The sequence below is a fragment of the Nyctibius grandis genome, chromosome 1 (assembly GCF_013368605.1).
Source record: "Nyctibius grandis isolate bNycGra1 chromosome 1, bNycGra1.pri, whole genome shotgun sequence".
Taxonomy (NCBI): Eukaryota; Metazoa; Chordata; class Aves; order Nyctibiiformes; family Nyctibiidae; genus Nyctibius; species Nyctibius grandis.
The window spans coordinates 80,433,035-80,446,632 of record NC_090658.1 but is presented as its reverse complement, the minus strand read 5'-3'; the positions used below and the strand labels follow the sequence as shown (position 1 = coordinate 80,446,632).

The window sequence follows — 13,598 nt, the reverse complement described above, 5'->3', positions numbered from 1 at the left end:
GGAAATCGAATGTGAAGGGTCCAACTGGAAGAGAATGACTTTTTCCAGATTTCCAGTTCATTAGCCTCTCACTCATCCCCTCCTTCTGTGTCCTCAGAAATCAGTATAAACCCATCATTTGGGTCTTCAGCACAATGACTGGCTCAAGCCCAAACTGGGGCTTGACTGAGGCCCCCAGCCGTCCCTGGGCTGAACCACCAAAGGAGTGTGGCTGCTCTGGGACAGCACTGAGCCCCGCACATGAGAGCCTGGGACAGGCCTTTCCCTATTGAAGGAGTGCAGCCAGGCTGTGGAGACCAGGCAGCACCGAACTCTGGAAAACCTTCCCTCCTGCTGTAGCAAGGATGGATGTCACCACCTTGATGGAAAGATATTTTCTTGATGGAAAGATGTTTCCATACACTCCTTCTGCCATAGTAATCACAGGTTCTATAATATAGAAAACAAGCAAGCAGGCAAGCAAAACAAAAAAGAGAGGGGCTTAGCTGTTGTTTCACTGAAAAATAAGCAGAGCTCCCACAAGGTCTGTAAAAGCTTTCAGTATTATATACTAATTTATGTGGAAGGCAGTCAGACTACAACCCACAAGGACACTTATTTCAATAGGAATCAGAAGTCAGGCACCAAATTACCTTTGAGGACCTGAGCTTTAATTACTGCTGTTACGGAAAGCAGTGTAAAAGCTGCTGATGAATAGCTAATGCCTAGTAGGGGTTTTGCAGACACTCATCAATGACTGCCTCTGCTCTGAGGAACACACGATATAAGACTGGAGGAAAAAAAAGGAGTTGAAGTAGAAGTTGAACAATATCAGCCTGCATTGCTGAGTAAGAACAGACCTGCTAAATGTAAACACATTGAAATACTACTTAAAGCCACAGACCCCTATCAGCTACCTAGCGAGATCCACCAATCCCTAGTGTATTAGACCACACGTTTTGGGACCAAGCTGACATCTCAGACAGGTCCCAGGAGTTTGTGTAGATGCTTTACCTGTCACCCAGTTCCTCCACCATGTTAACAATGTGCTTTTGCTTACTGTGAAACTGCGGCAGAGGGCTTAGATCAGTGCCAGATTAACAGGGCTAAATTACTGTAGAGTTCGCATTGTGTCCTGAAAAAAGAGTGAGTGTTGTTTTGATATTTTAATTTTAGTAAAAACACAGACTGGCAGGAAAAAAAAACCAAGTCTGTCATCCTGGTAATGCTTCACACTGGCTCATTTACTGGCAGTACTTTGCAAGAGGGCACACCTTATGGAAGCCTGAGAATTCTGGAATGGAGGCAATGACTAATTCCAGGTTGAAAAAATCTGCTGCGTTGCAGGTAGTTTTCCATTAGTTTCCTGAAACCAGAAAGATAACAAAATCAGAGTAGTGAGAAGAGCCTTAAAAAGGAGTTTGAAGATACTATTGAGAACTTATAAAAAGACACTAAATGCCAGCAAGCTTTAGAAAACATATTTTTAAAATTGTGGATAGTAGATATAGTAGATACATGACAGCCAATGTCATCATCATGTGTTTGCATTACTCTCACAGTTCTGCCAAAGGACTCTTCTCGCTCATGATTTAAAAACTTCTTTGTACTTAAGCATTAAAACCCTGAAAGTGCCGTGTTCGAGACTTCCCTTTCTTAAGGGAAAATGCACTCACCAGGTAATCTGTTTGCAGAGGAAATTCTCCCTCAGTCTTAAAACAATGAGGGTCTTCAAAACATGGTTTCTATCCCTTTAAAATTGTTTTTTTAATCCTTGCTATTATGCCTCTGAATGCTCTAATTAGCTGTATGTACTCAACCAGCTTTGAATCCTACCTGTCTAATCAATCAGACAACTTGCATTTGTTATTGTAGTCTGGTATATATAACTCTCCAGTCTCAAAGTTCTGTCTTACCTCTCAAAAAACATTTGTGTTTTATATAATTAAGTAGAAATAATACACAAGTTTTGTCATGTGAAGTTTGCATGTTTCAGTATAATGAATACAGTCTTAAAGTCCAAATTATGCACACTAAGCGACCTGAAAAAAAATCCACGCTGTGTGTTCAGTGAGAGATGTTGAAAAGAGGGAAACAGAACAATTGCTTTACAGAGGCGTTGCTTCCTTTAATAATTTGTGCCACATAAAGAATACTTTTCACACTGGGTCATTCAAGAGAGATTTTGGTGGAATGTGATCATTCAGTTTATGCAGCAAAACCAAGCTACCACGATTTAATTCTGCTGCGTGCTCAATTTTTATATTGTACACCCATCAGTTGTTAAAGCGTAGCTCCTGCTGAGTGGAAAACATAAAAGAGTCTCGGGTCGCTTCTGAAAAGCTTGAAAATGGTTTATTCATGTGTTTGTGACACATACATTGCAGAGTGTGTTGCTGAATTCAAGAAAGAATTGAATGACCCTTCACAGATGAGATTTTGTTAGTTTAGGATTTTGGTTGGGCTGTATGAAATTGATCATGTTTTTTTCTTCAGCTCCAGGTCATTCCTTCCGGACATTTTGACGAAGACTAAACCAGAGCAATTACACATTCATGAGCAGGATGCTGAGGGCTTCACTTAGAAAACTGAAGGCTGATAACCAAAGTAAGGATCAAGTATCTTTCCCAAGGCTACTGAATGATGATGAAAACACCACATCGTAAAGCACATATTGCAGAAAGTCTAGTGCTGCTCTTTAAACTGCTGCAGGTGAAACAGTGGATTTAAAATAACTAGCCTCTTCATCTGTTGGGGCACGGTAGACCTGTACAGAGCATAAAAAGTAATGTGCACTCTATAATGAAGAGCTTTGTGCTGCTAAGAGGCAGAGCTGACAGATCCTATTTCAAAGTTATCTTTAATGCAAAAACAAGAAACGTTCCCAATTGTATCCATTACAATAAAGTTGCTGGATGATAAAGCCCACTACCTAAATCATTTCGGTCATGTATGGGAAATCAAATCCCCATGAAGCCTGAATGCACACAAAATGCAAATCACTCCAAACTGCCTCTAATATATGCACTTTTATATACTTCCTCACTTACAGATACAAGGTGTCATTGTGAGCTCTACTGTGGAGCCTGATGTAACCTGAGTGGAGGGAAATGCTGACTCGGAAAGATGCATGACAGAGCTGGGTCCTGCAAGTGCTCCTTCTCCTGAGTCCTTCTGCAGGCCAATGGGCTGTGTCAGAACTGCTCTTGGGAGAAATGGCTCCCGATAAAATACTGTACTAATGACATTAGGGAGTATGCTACTCTCTTGAGCTAGCTGGAGAGCGTTTGCACTGTGCAGGCAAATCCTAAGTGTTTGACGGATTAGGCTGAAAGCTGGGAATGGCTTGTCAAAATAGTCCTGAGTTCATTTGAAAAGTCATTTATTGAGATGTTAATAATGTCATGTCTGCATGTAGACAAAGTGTGGCTATCCTTGGCACAATACAGCAGCACCAGACACCCTGCCTTTCACATGCAGAGAAAGGCTCGGGGTACATGATTTCATCTTGCTGAAAACAAGGAAGCCACTAGCAGAAGCTTACGGGTATAACAGCATTGGATCTGGCCCAAAATACTTCACCTGGTGGAGACTTCTGTTGAATGAAAGTTGTTCATTGGAAGTCCCTGCAGATTTCTAAACCAGCTGAAAACTGCAATTTGAAAAAACTTAAGGGCTATTCAGAATATGATGTTGTGAAGGAAGGAACAGTAGGCCGCACACAAACTGTAAGTGCACATTTTAGGCTATTGCTTTCAAATAACACTATATTTTATTCAGGACATATGTGGCTAGCATATGTTTACAAGGAAAGCAGTGCCATGCATCAAACAGAAGCGCAATTGTTTCAGAGTCATTGCAATATACATTATCCAGACACACTCCAGCTGGACAGATTCATGGAAGTGAGAGGCATAGGTAAGAGCTGGTTCCAGTTATTATAGGTGTCATTTAAAAAAAATTAAATAGCCGTGAAGTGTGTAGGCTTCATTCTCCTCCCTTCCCTCCCACCTTCCCATTCTGTTAAATAAATCCATCACATCCTCTTTCCCTGGGTGGATTTCTTCATCACTGTTTCCATTGTTCTATGATGGAACAGAATGGACCAAAGGTTACCAGATCATTTTTTCTAAATCACTCGTCCAGTTCGGTTAAAACTCAAAAACTTAAGAGACTTTAAATATGCTTAGATGCTATTAAAAAGCAATCTGGCCCTATTTCTGAAAAAAAAAAAAAAGAAAAAAAAAAAAGGCATGCCACCAATTAAGCCAACCATCCCAATTCATTTGAATGTTTAGGAAAAAAACTTAGCTTCAAACATATTCTTATACTTTGTTTATTTTACTGGTACATCACAGAATTAAGGCCCATTTTTTAAGCCTTTCTTGTTCTCTGCCTTTTTTTGGAGAGAGTCTCTCTATTTTCAGTTTTATGCTTTTTTAAAAAAAAAAAAAACAACAAACCCCAGAGGCAGGTAACAGCTGATGTAATATTTTATCTCCATGCTTTCTTCTGGAGCATTCAGAGAGAAGCTAAATAAGAGAACAATGTGCTCTGACACTCCCTGCAGATTCCGAGAGATATTCAAACGGTGAGCTTTGATAAACTCGCCCCGTTCCTCGGGTTTGTTCAGCGTACTGGAAAAGTAAAGGAACACAATCAAACTCCTGCCGTGTCACATTCCCTCCAGAGGCCTCTCCAGGGGCCTCTTTCCCACTGAAAAATGCAGACCGTCGTGCAGCATGCCTAAGTAGCTGGGTGTTTTTAAATGCATTTCTCCACATCTGGGGAGTAAAGATAACCACTGAGAATATCGTTGGGCTTTTAAGGGTTACTAGAAAGGAGTATATCTGAAAAACAAAGACACAACTTTGGAATGTCATGAACTGTAGCTATCTGCTTTTGAATTCTCATCCAGTTAATTTTTGCTTTTCAGCAAGATATTGCACAAATTCCTACCTCTTCCAGCCTCTGTCCTTCATCAAGCATGGCGAAACTTGAATTATTAGGATATTCTTATTGTATTAATGGAGCCTGTGGGAGTCAGAAACCTCCAGCAGTTAATTCACATACTTGATAACCACAAGCTGAAAAACAGCTTTAGCTATTGTAAGGCTAATAACTCGTTGCCAAAGTAAGAAACAAAGGAAAACTTTGTTTAAGCACTGTTTGTCTAAAATGAAAGCATAATAATACTTTGAAAGGGAAGATGCTGTAATAAGTATGGAAAACTTACTACAGTTACTAGAGATGTTAATGAAATCTCACCCACCAATTTCAGAGCAGAATCCAGACTCCCAGTGTCACTAAACCTTGCAGAAAAATAAAACTAATTACACTTCAGCATTTATAGACCTTGAGGTTTTTAATCACATACACTGTCTTGCTTAACAGTTCATTCACTTTATGCAGGCAAGTTACAAGTTTTTGTAGAAGTGTCTGGAAGTGCATCTAGAATGCATTGCCTGTCCACTGTTTTATTTACAGGTTTTTTCCAATGAAAAATCAGTAGCTAATAAATCAAAGCATAATAACACAAACACAAAAATACAATCATTAACATTTTACTGGATACAAATGATAAGCATGAGGAAATGTCCATGTACACTCACTGACATGAATTTGTGTTAGTTTGCTATTAATACATGATATTCTGGATTGGTGGTAATGTAACCAAAAGACAGATGTGTATTTAAAAAAAAATTAGAGAGCCACTCATGTTGGATATGATCTTACACTGAGATAAATATCTATACACAGTGATATGATCATGTATACTCACAGGTGATCATATCAACATTATTATTTTTCTTCTGACAAGGTATTATCATCAAGGTAGTTGAACCTCCTCAACAAAGCTTGCTTTGATCAAGTACCAGATACTATTACCTAAAGTGTTGGATGATACAGAAACAATCTGTGCAAGTGTAGCAATTTTGATTCAGAAAATTTAAAAAAGTAGTATTTACAATGGTAACTTTTTAATTCAGTGATCAAATTAAGACTCCAGTCTTCATATTCCAAACACCTGATCATTTAATTTCTTATTTTTGGCGTTTTGCTCTCCTCTCCCCATTCCTTCTCCCCACCGCAAATATTAGCCCATGTTTAAAGTAAACTATCACAATTAAAACTCTTCAAAAAACAAACAGTAAGTTATTCTCCTTGTGCCAAAAAAAAAAAAAAAAGAAAGCAGCATTAAAACATTACTCAAAGATTCCATAAATCCTTCATAATTAAGGAAAGTTCCAGGAGCAAAAAAGAACTTATACAACTTGTAGAACTCGGGAGGAGAAATAGGGGAAAGAGGAGACATTTATCCTTGACTTTTTTCTTTTTTCCTCTGAACTTCATTTACAAAAAGCTCCTGGTACTTTTCCCAATGTTTCCACACCTCCATCCTCTGGCACACATGGTTTAATATACAAACAATTTAAATAAAATGTCAAATTCAAGTTCCCACCATAAATAATTCAACTTTTATGAAAACTGGTGGTTTTCAGCTACTTCAAAACTAGCCCTGCCTGGCTAGGCATTTGGTTAGGACTCAGAAGTTAAATAAGAGGATTCTTACAAAAACTTGCTAGTCTATTTTAGCCTTGTAACAATTTCATACAAATGAAATCTAGAAGAAACCCTTCTCACTGATATTTTGTTTCTTTTGTATACATCCTACTACCCATAGGTTGTAACTGTATAGGCTGTGCGTGAAAAAGAACCACTCAAGCTTTTCTGTGTCTTCTAGTGGTTCTGTGAGCTTGTTGACTTTAATGAATTTAAATGGAAAATAAAAATCTCTTCAAGTCCTTATTCTAAATGGCAGATAAACCCTCTAGCCTTTTTTCTTGGTGGAGTGTTATCATCCATCCTTATTATAAGACACCGCATTACTTCTCAGCTTTAAATCAGGGGCTGTCAATACTGTCTCTTTTTGCTTCCATCTTGTTTTTCAAATTCCAACTTATTTGGTGAAAGAGCTCATCATTTTACCTCCGTGCCGAAGCTGGTCTTTTCACACTAGTCAACTTCAGAAAGTAAGAATACTGAGTGCTTCTCTAGATCAGACTGGTACTAATTTGAGTATGGAGTGGAACCAAGCTGGTTTGATGTGGAGTTTGGACTGATTTATTTTCATGCTGGGTTGGAGATCTAGCCATCTCAGATGGTTCAGGAAACTGGGTGGGGAGTGGTAGCCATTTCCATGCCAGAGTCTCTTAACAGCAAAAATACAGAAGAGAAACTGAGATAATGAAAAGAAGACTCGTGGTTGAGTGAAGGGAATTTCCGTGTCCCTGAGGGGTGGTATTGTTCACTGAATTTGTGACAGTTGTCAGAGAAATGGAACTTGTTGAAGAATTGTTTGAAGGTGTTGGACTTGTTCCATTGGGATCGCAGTAGATCTAGAATGCAGGCGGGGGAAAAAAATAACAAAAAGGAGTTTTTGTGGGGTTTTTTTTTTGTTTGCTCATTTTAAATCAGAAGACAAATTAGTAGTAACAAACAATGTGTAGCACCACTCAGTCACAGTACTCAGATACTATATGCACAATTGCTCATGCCTATTGTTGTGCAGTTAATGACAAAGACATTTTGAATTGCATGCATGGGAATTGTTAAACAAATAAATCTAACGTTTTTCTGTTGTTACATAAGTATCATTTTATCAAAACCCTGCACTAAAACAAAAGATAGAATGAAGAAGTAGGTTTCAAAAAACATCACACCAAAAAAAACAAAGGTAAAGCTGTGCAAAGACATATCTTAGGATTAAAAAAAAAAAAAAAAAAAACCAACAAGAACACACAACTGCATGAATTCATTATCTTCTCAGACTAAGCCATAAACAAAAATATGAACCAACAATGGTGAAGAACCTATTGATACTGGTTCTGGGGCTGGTTTGGAGATTCCTTTTAAGCAATGGTGGGGCTTATGTGAGTGGACTTCATATTTCAGCCTCTCTCGTCTCCTGTCTTGCCGTTATTACTGAACTGTAGAACTTCACACAATGGAACTATGCTGATTAAATCAATCGATCATCACGTTAGAGCATATAAATCAGAAATGTAGTGGAAAGACCATATAAATATTAGTAAATTTTAAAAACGCTGACAGAAAGCAAAATAAAAAAAATACAATTTTTCCCCCCTATAACTCTGCATTATTGGGATAGAACATAAAAATTTGAACCCTGTGTATCTTCAGTATCAAGCTATTTCCTACACATGCACAGGAAAACTTTCAAAGCTAAGCTAACGCATTCCTTTCTTCCAGTGAAAAAAAGCATGTGAAACAGGAGGATGAAAAACAAGGGCAAGAATCACATATCTGGTCCCCAAAAATGAGCATCATTTAGCAAGCTTGATTTCACCTCTGTGGCAGGAAACTTGTATTATACCAGAGCCTTCTGACAGAGTTAGCTGAAGTACAAACGTCTTTTTCAAACAAGAGCAGTTAGTTTAATAAATAATACTGTCCACAAAAGGTGTCCTTATTGTCTCTTATTTCTAGTGCTGATGAGAAAATTTATTTTCTTTAGCAGAAAAAAAGAATTTAGTCCCTCAATGCTGAAGCCATGAAGTCAATGTTAAATTTATTACAAAATTGCATAAGCATTTAAAGTACTCTCTACTGAAAAAAACCCCATATAACAGAAAAATGTCAGGATGGTGTAAAGCTTCTGGTAGTTAGGGTTTTTGGCAACCAGCAATGTGGTGGAAGCAATTTAGGACTGCAGGATAAAAATCGCTGTGTGGAAGTTTCTGCTGAAACCAGTCCGAAAGTGATCAATAGTGAAATGCAGAGTTAATAACCTACAAGCTGGATACGAGGCAAGTCCCAGCCAGCCCTGGAATTTTTTCAGTCTTCATACAAAGTCTCCACCACTGTTTCACACATGGTTATATATTTTGTAAAGGTTTCTTAGTCTTAAACAGAAAGCCTAGTTTCTGGATATATTTCTTTTTTTTCTTTGTGGAAGAAGTGCTTAGAGCCAAGTTCCACAACTTCACGGTAGATGGGACCCCAGACAGATCTTCTTAATGATCATGTGGCAAATACCGGTAACCCAAAGGGTCTGATCCTGCTCTCACCACTGCCAAGTGCAAGACTCTACTCAGCACAATGGAGAAGGGATAATGCCTTTCCTTACAAAGCAGGGGCGGGGGGAAAAGAATATTTTAAACTATCTCCAGCAACCCCTATGCTATTTATTTTTATGATAATTGTGTTATTGAGCCTTTTCAAAATGTGGTCTCTAGGAACAACACATCGGTCCTGTACCCGGCAGCCCCGCTTGGCTTGACTGCTCACCGAGAGCCAAATCGCTGCTACATGCGCTGCGTTTGCACCAAGGGTAAGGCTTGGGCAGCACAGCAGCAAGAGACTGGCGTCTTTGCTTCAAGCCCCCCAGCCTCCCCCTCCTGCCATGCCCCCAGCCCTAGGGCCGGACCCAAAGCCCCACACGCTTCGGGGTGGGGTTCAGACCAGCATCTCGCTGCCCTCCAGCCGCAAAACCCGGAGCTAAGTCGGGTTTGGAGGGATCCTTCCCCTTGTTTTCAGCGGGGGAGTGAACGCTCCTCCGCCGCTCGCACCGCGGCTCCGCGGCTTTCCCCCGAGGATCCCACGGGAAGAAAGGCGCCCAACTCCGGCTTCATTTTTGTGATTTAACGGGAGTAACCCACGGCACCGCCACCCCGGGGCGCCGGGCCAGGGCGGGGACGAGCCCCCCCCCGTCCCCCGGAGGGCTGCGGGCCGAGCCCCGCGCAGGCGGCGCGGCCCCTCCCCAGCCGGGGCTGCCCGGGCTCGTTGCTCCCGGGGCGGAGGCAGGGGAGCCGCCCGCCACCCACGGCGGGCTCCGGGCGGCGGCACACCTAACGGCCGCGCGCCTAGCGGCTCCTCGGGAGAGCACCCCGCACCCCCCGCCCCCCCGGCGAGCGCCGCGGCCGCAGGGCACCGTTGCGGGCGGGGAGGCTCTCGACGTGGCCGCTCTCCCGTCCCTCACACTCGGGCCGGCGGTGGGGAAGCGCCGAGCCGCTCCGGGCCTCACCTGCGTGGGTAGGAGGAGGGCCAGGAACAGGAGCCCCAGACCGAGCCGCGCCGCCAGCGCCGTCCCCATGCCCGTCCGCTGCTGTCCCGACGCGCTGCTGGTGCTGCTCCTGCGCTGTGCCTGCGGGCGAAAGGGATGCGCCGCTCCGCCGCGCCCGGCCTTTTTATGGCAGCGCGGGCTCCCGTGACGCCCCGCCGCCGCCTTCCCCCTCCTCCTCCCCACACCTCTGCTCCCGCCCTCCGTGTCCGCCGCCCCGCAAGTCGCTGCCTTCCCCCTCGGCCCCTGTCCCCCCGCCCCGGAGGACTCCGCTTCCCCTCCCCGAGCCGGGGCAGCTCCTGCCGGGCCGCGCTGCCGGGTCCTGCGGGCCTCGCTTCGGCAGAGCCGACAGCTTTGTTCCCCCCCGTTTAGGTCTTACAGGCGGTGGTGTCTTTGTCTAGTGCCGCCGTCGTGTTCTGGTGTTGAGGGACTGGCACCGGGCTGCAGAGCTTGAGTTGCAGTAGCTCTAGAGAAACGCTTATGTTTACAAAAACATTAGGCTTCATTATCGGGAAAAAAAAAGTCACGGGTGAGAGAAGGAAAGGTAAAAAAGGCTGTAAGTGTTTCCAAATGATGAGAACAGTGGGTGAAAGGCTGAGGAGTTAAGATCCCATCTTGTTCAGAGCTGCCTTACCGCTAGTGCTCAGGCTTCAGACCGCAGGTTGCAATTTCAAGCACTCTTTGGATCTAAATATTTTATTATTACTATTATTTCTTAAAGAGGAGGAGACCTGTGTAACAAGTGGACAGAAGGTTCTTGCAGCTGTAGCCTCTGCGTATGTAAGGTTCTAGCTTCTGGCACAGTAAATACTGTAGTTATATTGTATCTTTTCCCTTAATAGACTGAAGATAGGTTGTGCCAGTGCCTCACCAAATCAGTCGGGTATCTCAGTGTACAGACAAATGAACAAAAATACTCTGTGTCCACTTTATAAACTGCAAAAAGAGACACTGGTGTGCTGATTTTATTGTGACAAAGCGGTTATTTCCGTTTAAAAGAAGAGGAAGATGTCCTGTTAGCTCAGACTAATCAATGGATTTTAAAATTGGATGTGTTCATGTTTACCTCAGAAAAAAGTGTAAGGAGGAGGTATCCACGTTCAGCACTACATAACTCTTGCCATCTCCAGGGGCAGGACTGCTTTTCAGGAGTTTCCAAGGGCATTGCTAGAACTCAGTCCCAAAGCACAGGAAATGTGGGGATGCTGGGCCTTGTGTTAGGCAAAACAGATAATTCTAAACCAAGTCCCACACTAATTGCTTTAGAATGAGCGACCAAGCTATAGTTATTTTGTTTTTCCAGGAATAAAGGCATTTTGCAAGCTGTACTACCCAAAATATCAATCCTTATTCTATACTAAGATGAAAGATTTTCTGAGAGCTACACGAAGCCTGAAGCACTCCTGAAGTAACACTTCCCTGTTTTTTAATAAATCCGTGATCACAGCCCGAGTCCAGTTCCTAACTACTAGAGGCATAGTCTATATATTGAGTGACTATGGGAACAGTCATCAAACTGAGGGTCTTATGTCCCTGAATGTTCACTTGTCTGCTGAAAGCGGGTTACCAGAAGATGGGTTTTCATTATTATAGAGATTTAGGAGAAAAAAGGAAACTGTGATTGACTTAAAAGGGGGGTGACAAAGCTGAAAACTTTCCTATTACTACTTTTCCTTGGAAACAGTTTGCTTTAGTTGTCACAGTTAAAATGAAATCACAAATGGGAAAGAAGGTCACCTTTTCACTCAAGAGACATGCCTAAATACAAAAAGGTGAAGTTCCCTGTGAGAGGTCACGAGAATCATAGTGATAAAGTGAGGGCTCAGACTATTCCAGCACCAGATCCCCTGGAGGAGATGCAAAAGGAAGGGAACCCAGTTAGGTCTCTACAATAGCCAAAGTGAAGAACATCTCAGTGTAAAGCTGACAGAGATGATTTCCATTATAATTTCTCCTGCCTTGTTTGGGAGAAAAAGAAGTTATACAGCTGTTGCATGATCCCACAGGGATCCCAGGTGCCTGTTACAGGTTAAAGCAGCAGCTGAGACACATTAATGTCAGAGCTGGGACAGATGAGAATGAGGGAATAACTATCAGATGGCCTTTCCCATTCTCTCTACCCAGTGCACCTTATCCGAGGTCTGCAACTATGCCTGCAAAAAATGAGGGTGACACACGGTTCTTGTAAGGTGACATGAACCAACACAGCATTATACAACTGCTAATTATATTATTGTATAGGGTATTGCACTTTTGGCATTTTAACGAGTTTCAGTGAAAATGGGGATATCTTTCTTTTTGCTAAAAATATTATAAAGTCTGTTCCTTTAATAGACTTTTAAATAAAGAAAAATGCAGAGGTTTTAAAACATTGGGCAGAAATGAGATTACTGAAATAATAAAACTATGTTAAGTTTATGTTCTGAGGCCAAAAAAAAGTGCCTTTCTGAAATATTCCTGAAATATTAATGCAAATAAAGAAATGTACTGGCATCAAGGAGGAAGCGCTAAAAATAAGCTTTTTTAAAATAAAAAATAAGCTTTTGTTAAGCACAAGATTTTCTTTGAAACTCTTGTCATTGGAAATAATAATTATGATGCTTATGTTCCGTTATATTTCTACAACCAACTCTCCCCATTCAGAAAAGCTGCAATATTATTGATTCCTCCTGAACACATAAATCATCTTCACACCTAATTCCAAAATCTTTACTTTTTTCAGCTGAAGTCTATAATGAAGTCTGCAAAAGATGTATCTGAGCAAGAGACCAGAACCCAAGATATAGATTTTTCTATGAGATGAGAAACACTGTAATTGAGCTGAGAATTGTACAAAGTGAAGCACTGCTATCTGGTGGCCAAAAGGCACTTCTGATTTTTTTCTGTCAGAAAAGACAATATACTCTCTCATTCAAACATCCTTTGATAGCAGTATGCACTAAGACCTTTCGTGATGCTGAGATATATTTTTAAATATTATTGTTAAATATCATTGTCCTGTGTCCTTTATTTTTTTCTAGGTCAGAGTAGCACTCAGCACCTCTCCCAGTTAAATACGTAATATTTGGTGAGAAAGCTTAACAAAGAGAAGGGAGAAAACTGCTTTGCTCTTTCGGGTTAAATGTAAGTTCATCTGTATATTCCACCAGTGACTTTTAAGTTGATTGAACATTGCAATAGTCATAACTTTCAATCTAGTGATCAGAAGCAAAACTTGTGCTGCTTTGTGTTAACAAACAAGATCAGCTAAAATGACTGGCAGAAAAAAAAATTAGTCATCTATAAAAGGAAGCAGAGAAGTAGTCTCTGAGACATATAAGTAATGTATTTAAATTTAGACAAGCTTTAGCAAAATAAGCGTAGCCAGAGCATTGAGTGAAATTCATGAGAACTAATTTTGACCGAACCATTAATTTACTCTTGCTTTTTAGCTGCCAATCTTGATCCATCTAAGCTTAAATATTTTAGGAGCATCAATTGCCAATGAGAACGGCTGGATCCTGTGCTCCCAACCAGCTCTTTGCTCTCCTTGGCT

At 41.5% G+C, this 13,598-nt stretch overlaps 1 protein-coding gene across 1 annotated transcript; it reads right to left on the bottom strand.

The window, feature by feature from the left end:
* Positions 1-7,102: 7,102 nt before the first annotated feature.
* CD24 (CD24 molecule) lies at positions 7,103-10,107 on the bottom strand. Its single transcript, XM_068416707.1, has 2 exons — positions 10,028-10,107; positions 7,103-7,379 (listed from the first exon to the last, which is right to left on the bottom strand). Exons 1-2 carry the CDS (start codon positions 10,094-10,096, stop codon positions 7,194-7,196), a joined length of 255 nt encoding a protein of 84 aa, XP_068272808.1. The 5' UTR covers positions 10,097-10,107; the 3' UTR covers positions 7,103-7,193.
* Between the last annotated feature and the right edge of the window lie 3,491 nt (positions 10,108-13,598).

Bases quoted from the DNA above. Each gene is read 5' to 3' on its own strand.
- CD24 (XM_068416707.1), bottom strand. From the start codon at position 10,096: ATGGGGACGGCGCTGGCGGCGCGGCTCGGTCTGGGGCTCCTGTTCCTG. The intron at 7,380-10,027 runs GTGAGGCCCGGA...CCTGCATTCTAG, and splicing joins CCCTCCTCCTACCCACGCAG to ATCTACTGCGATCCCAATGG.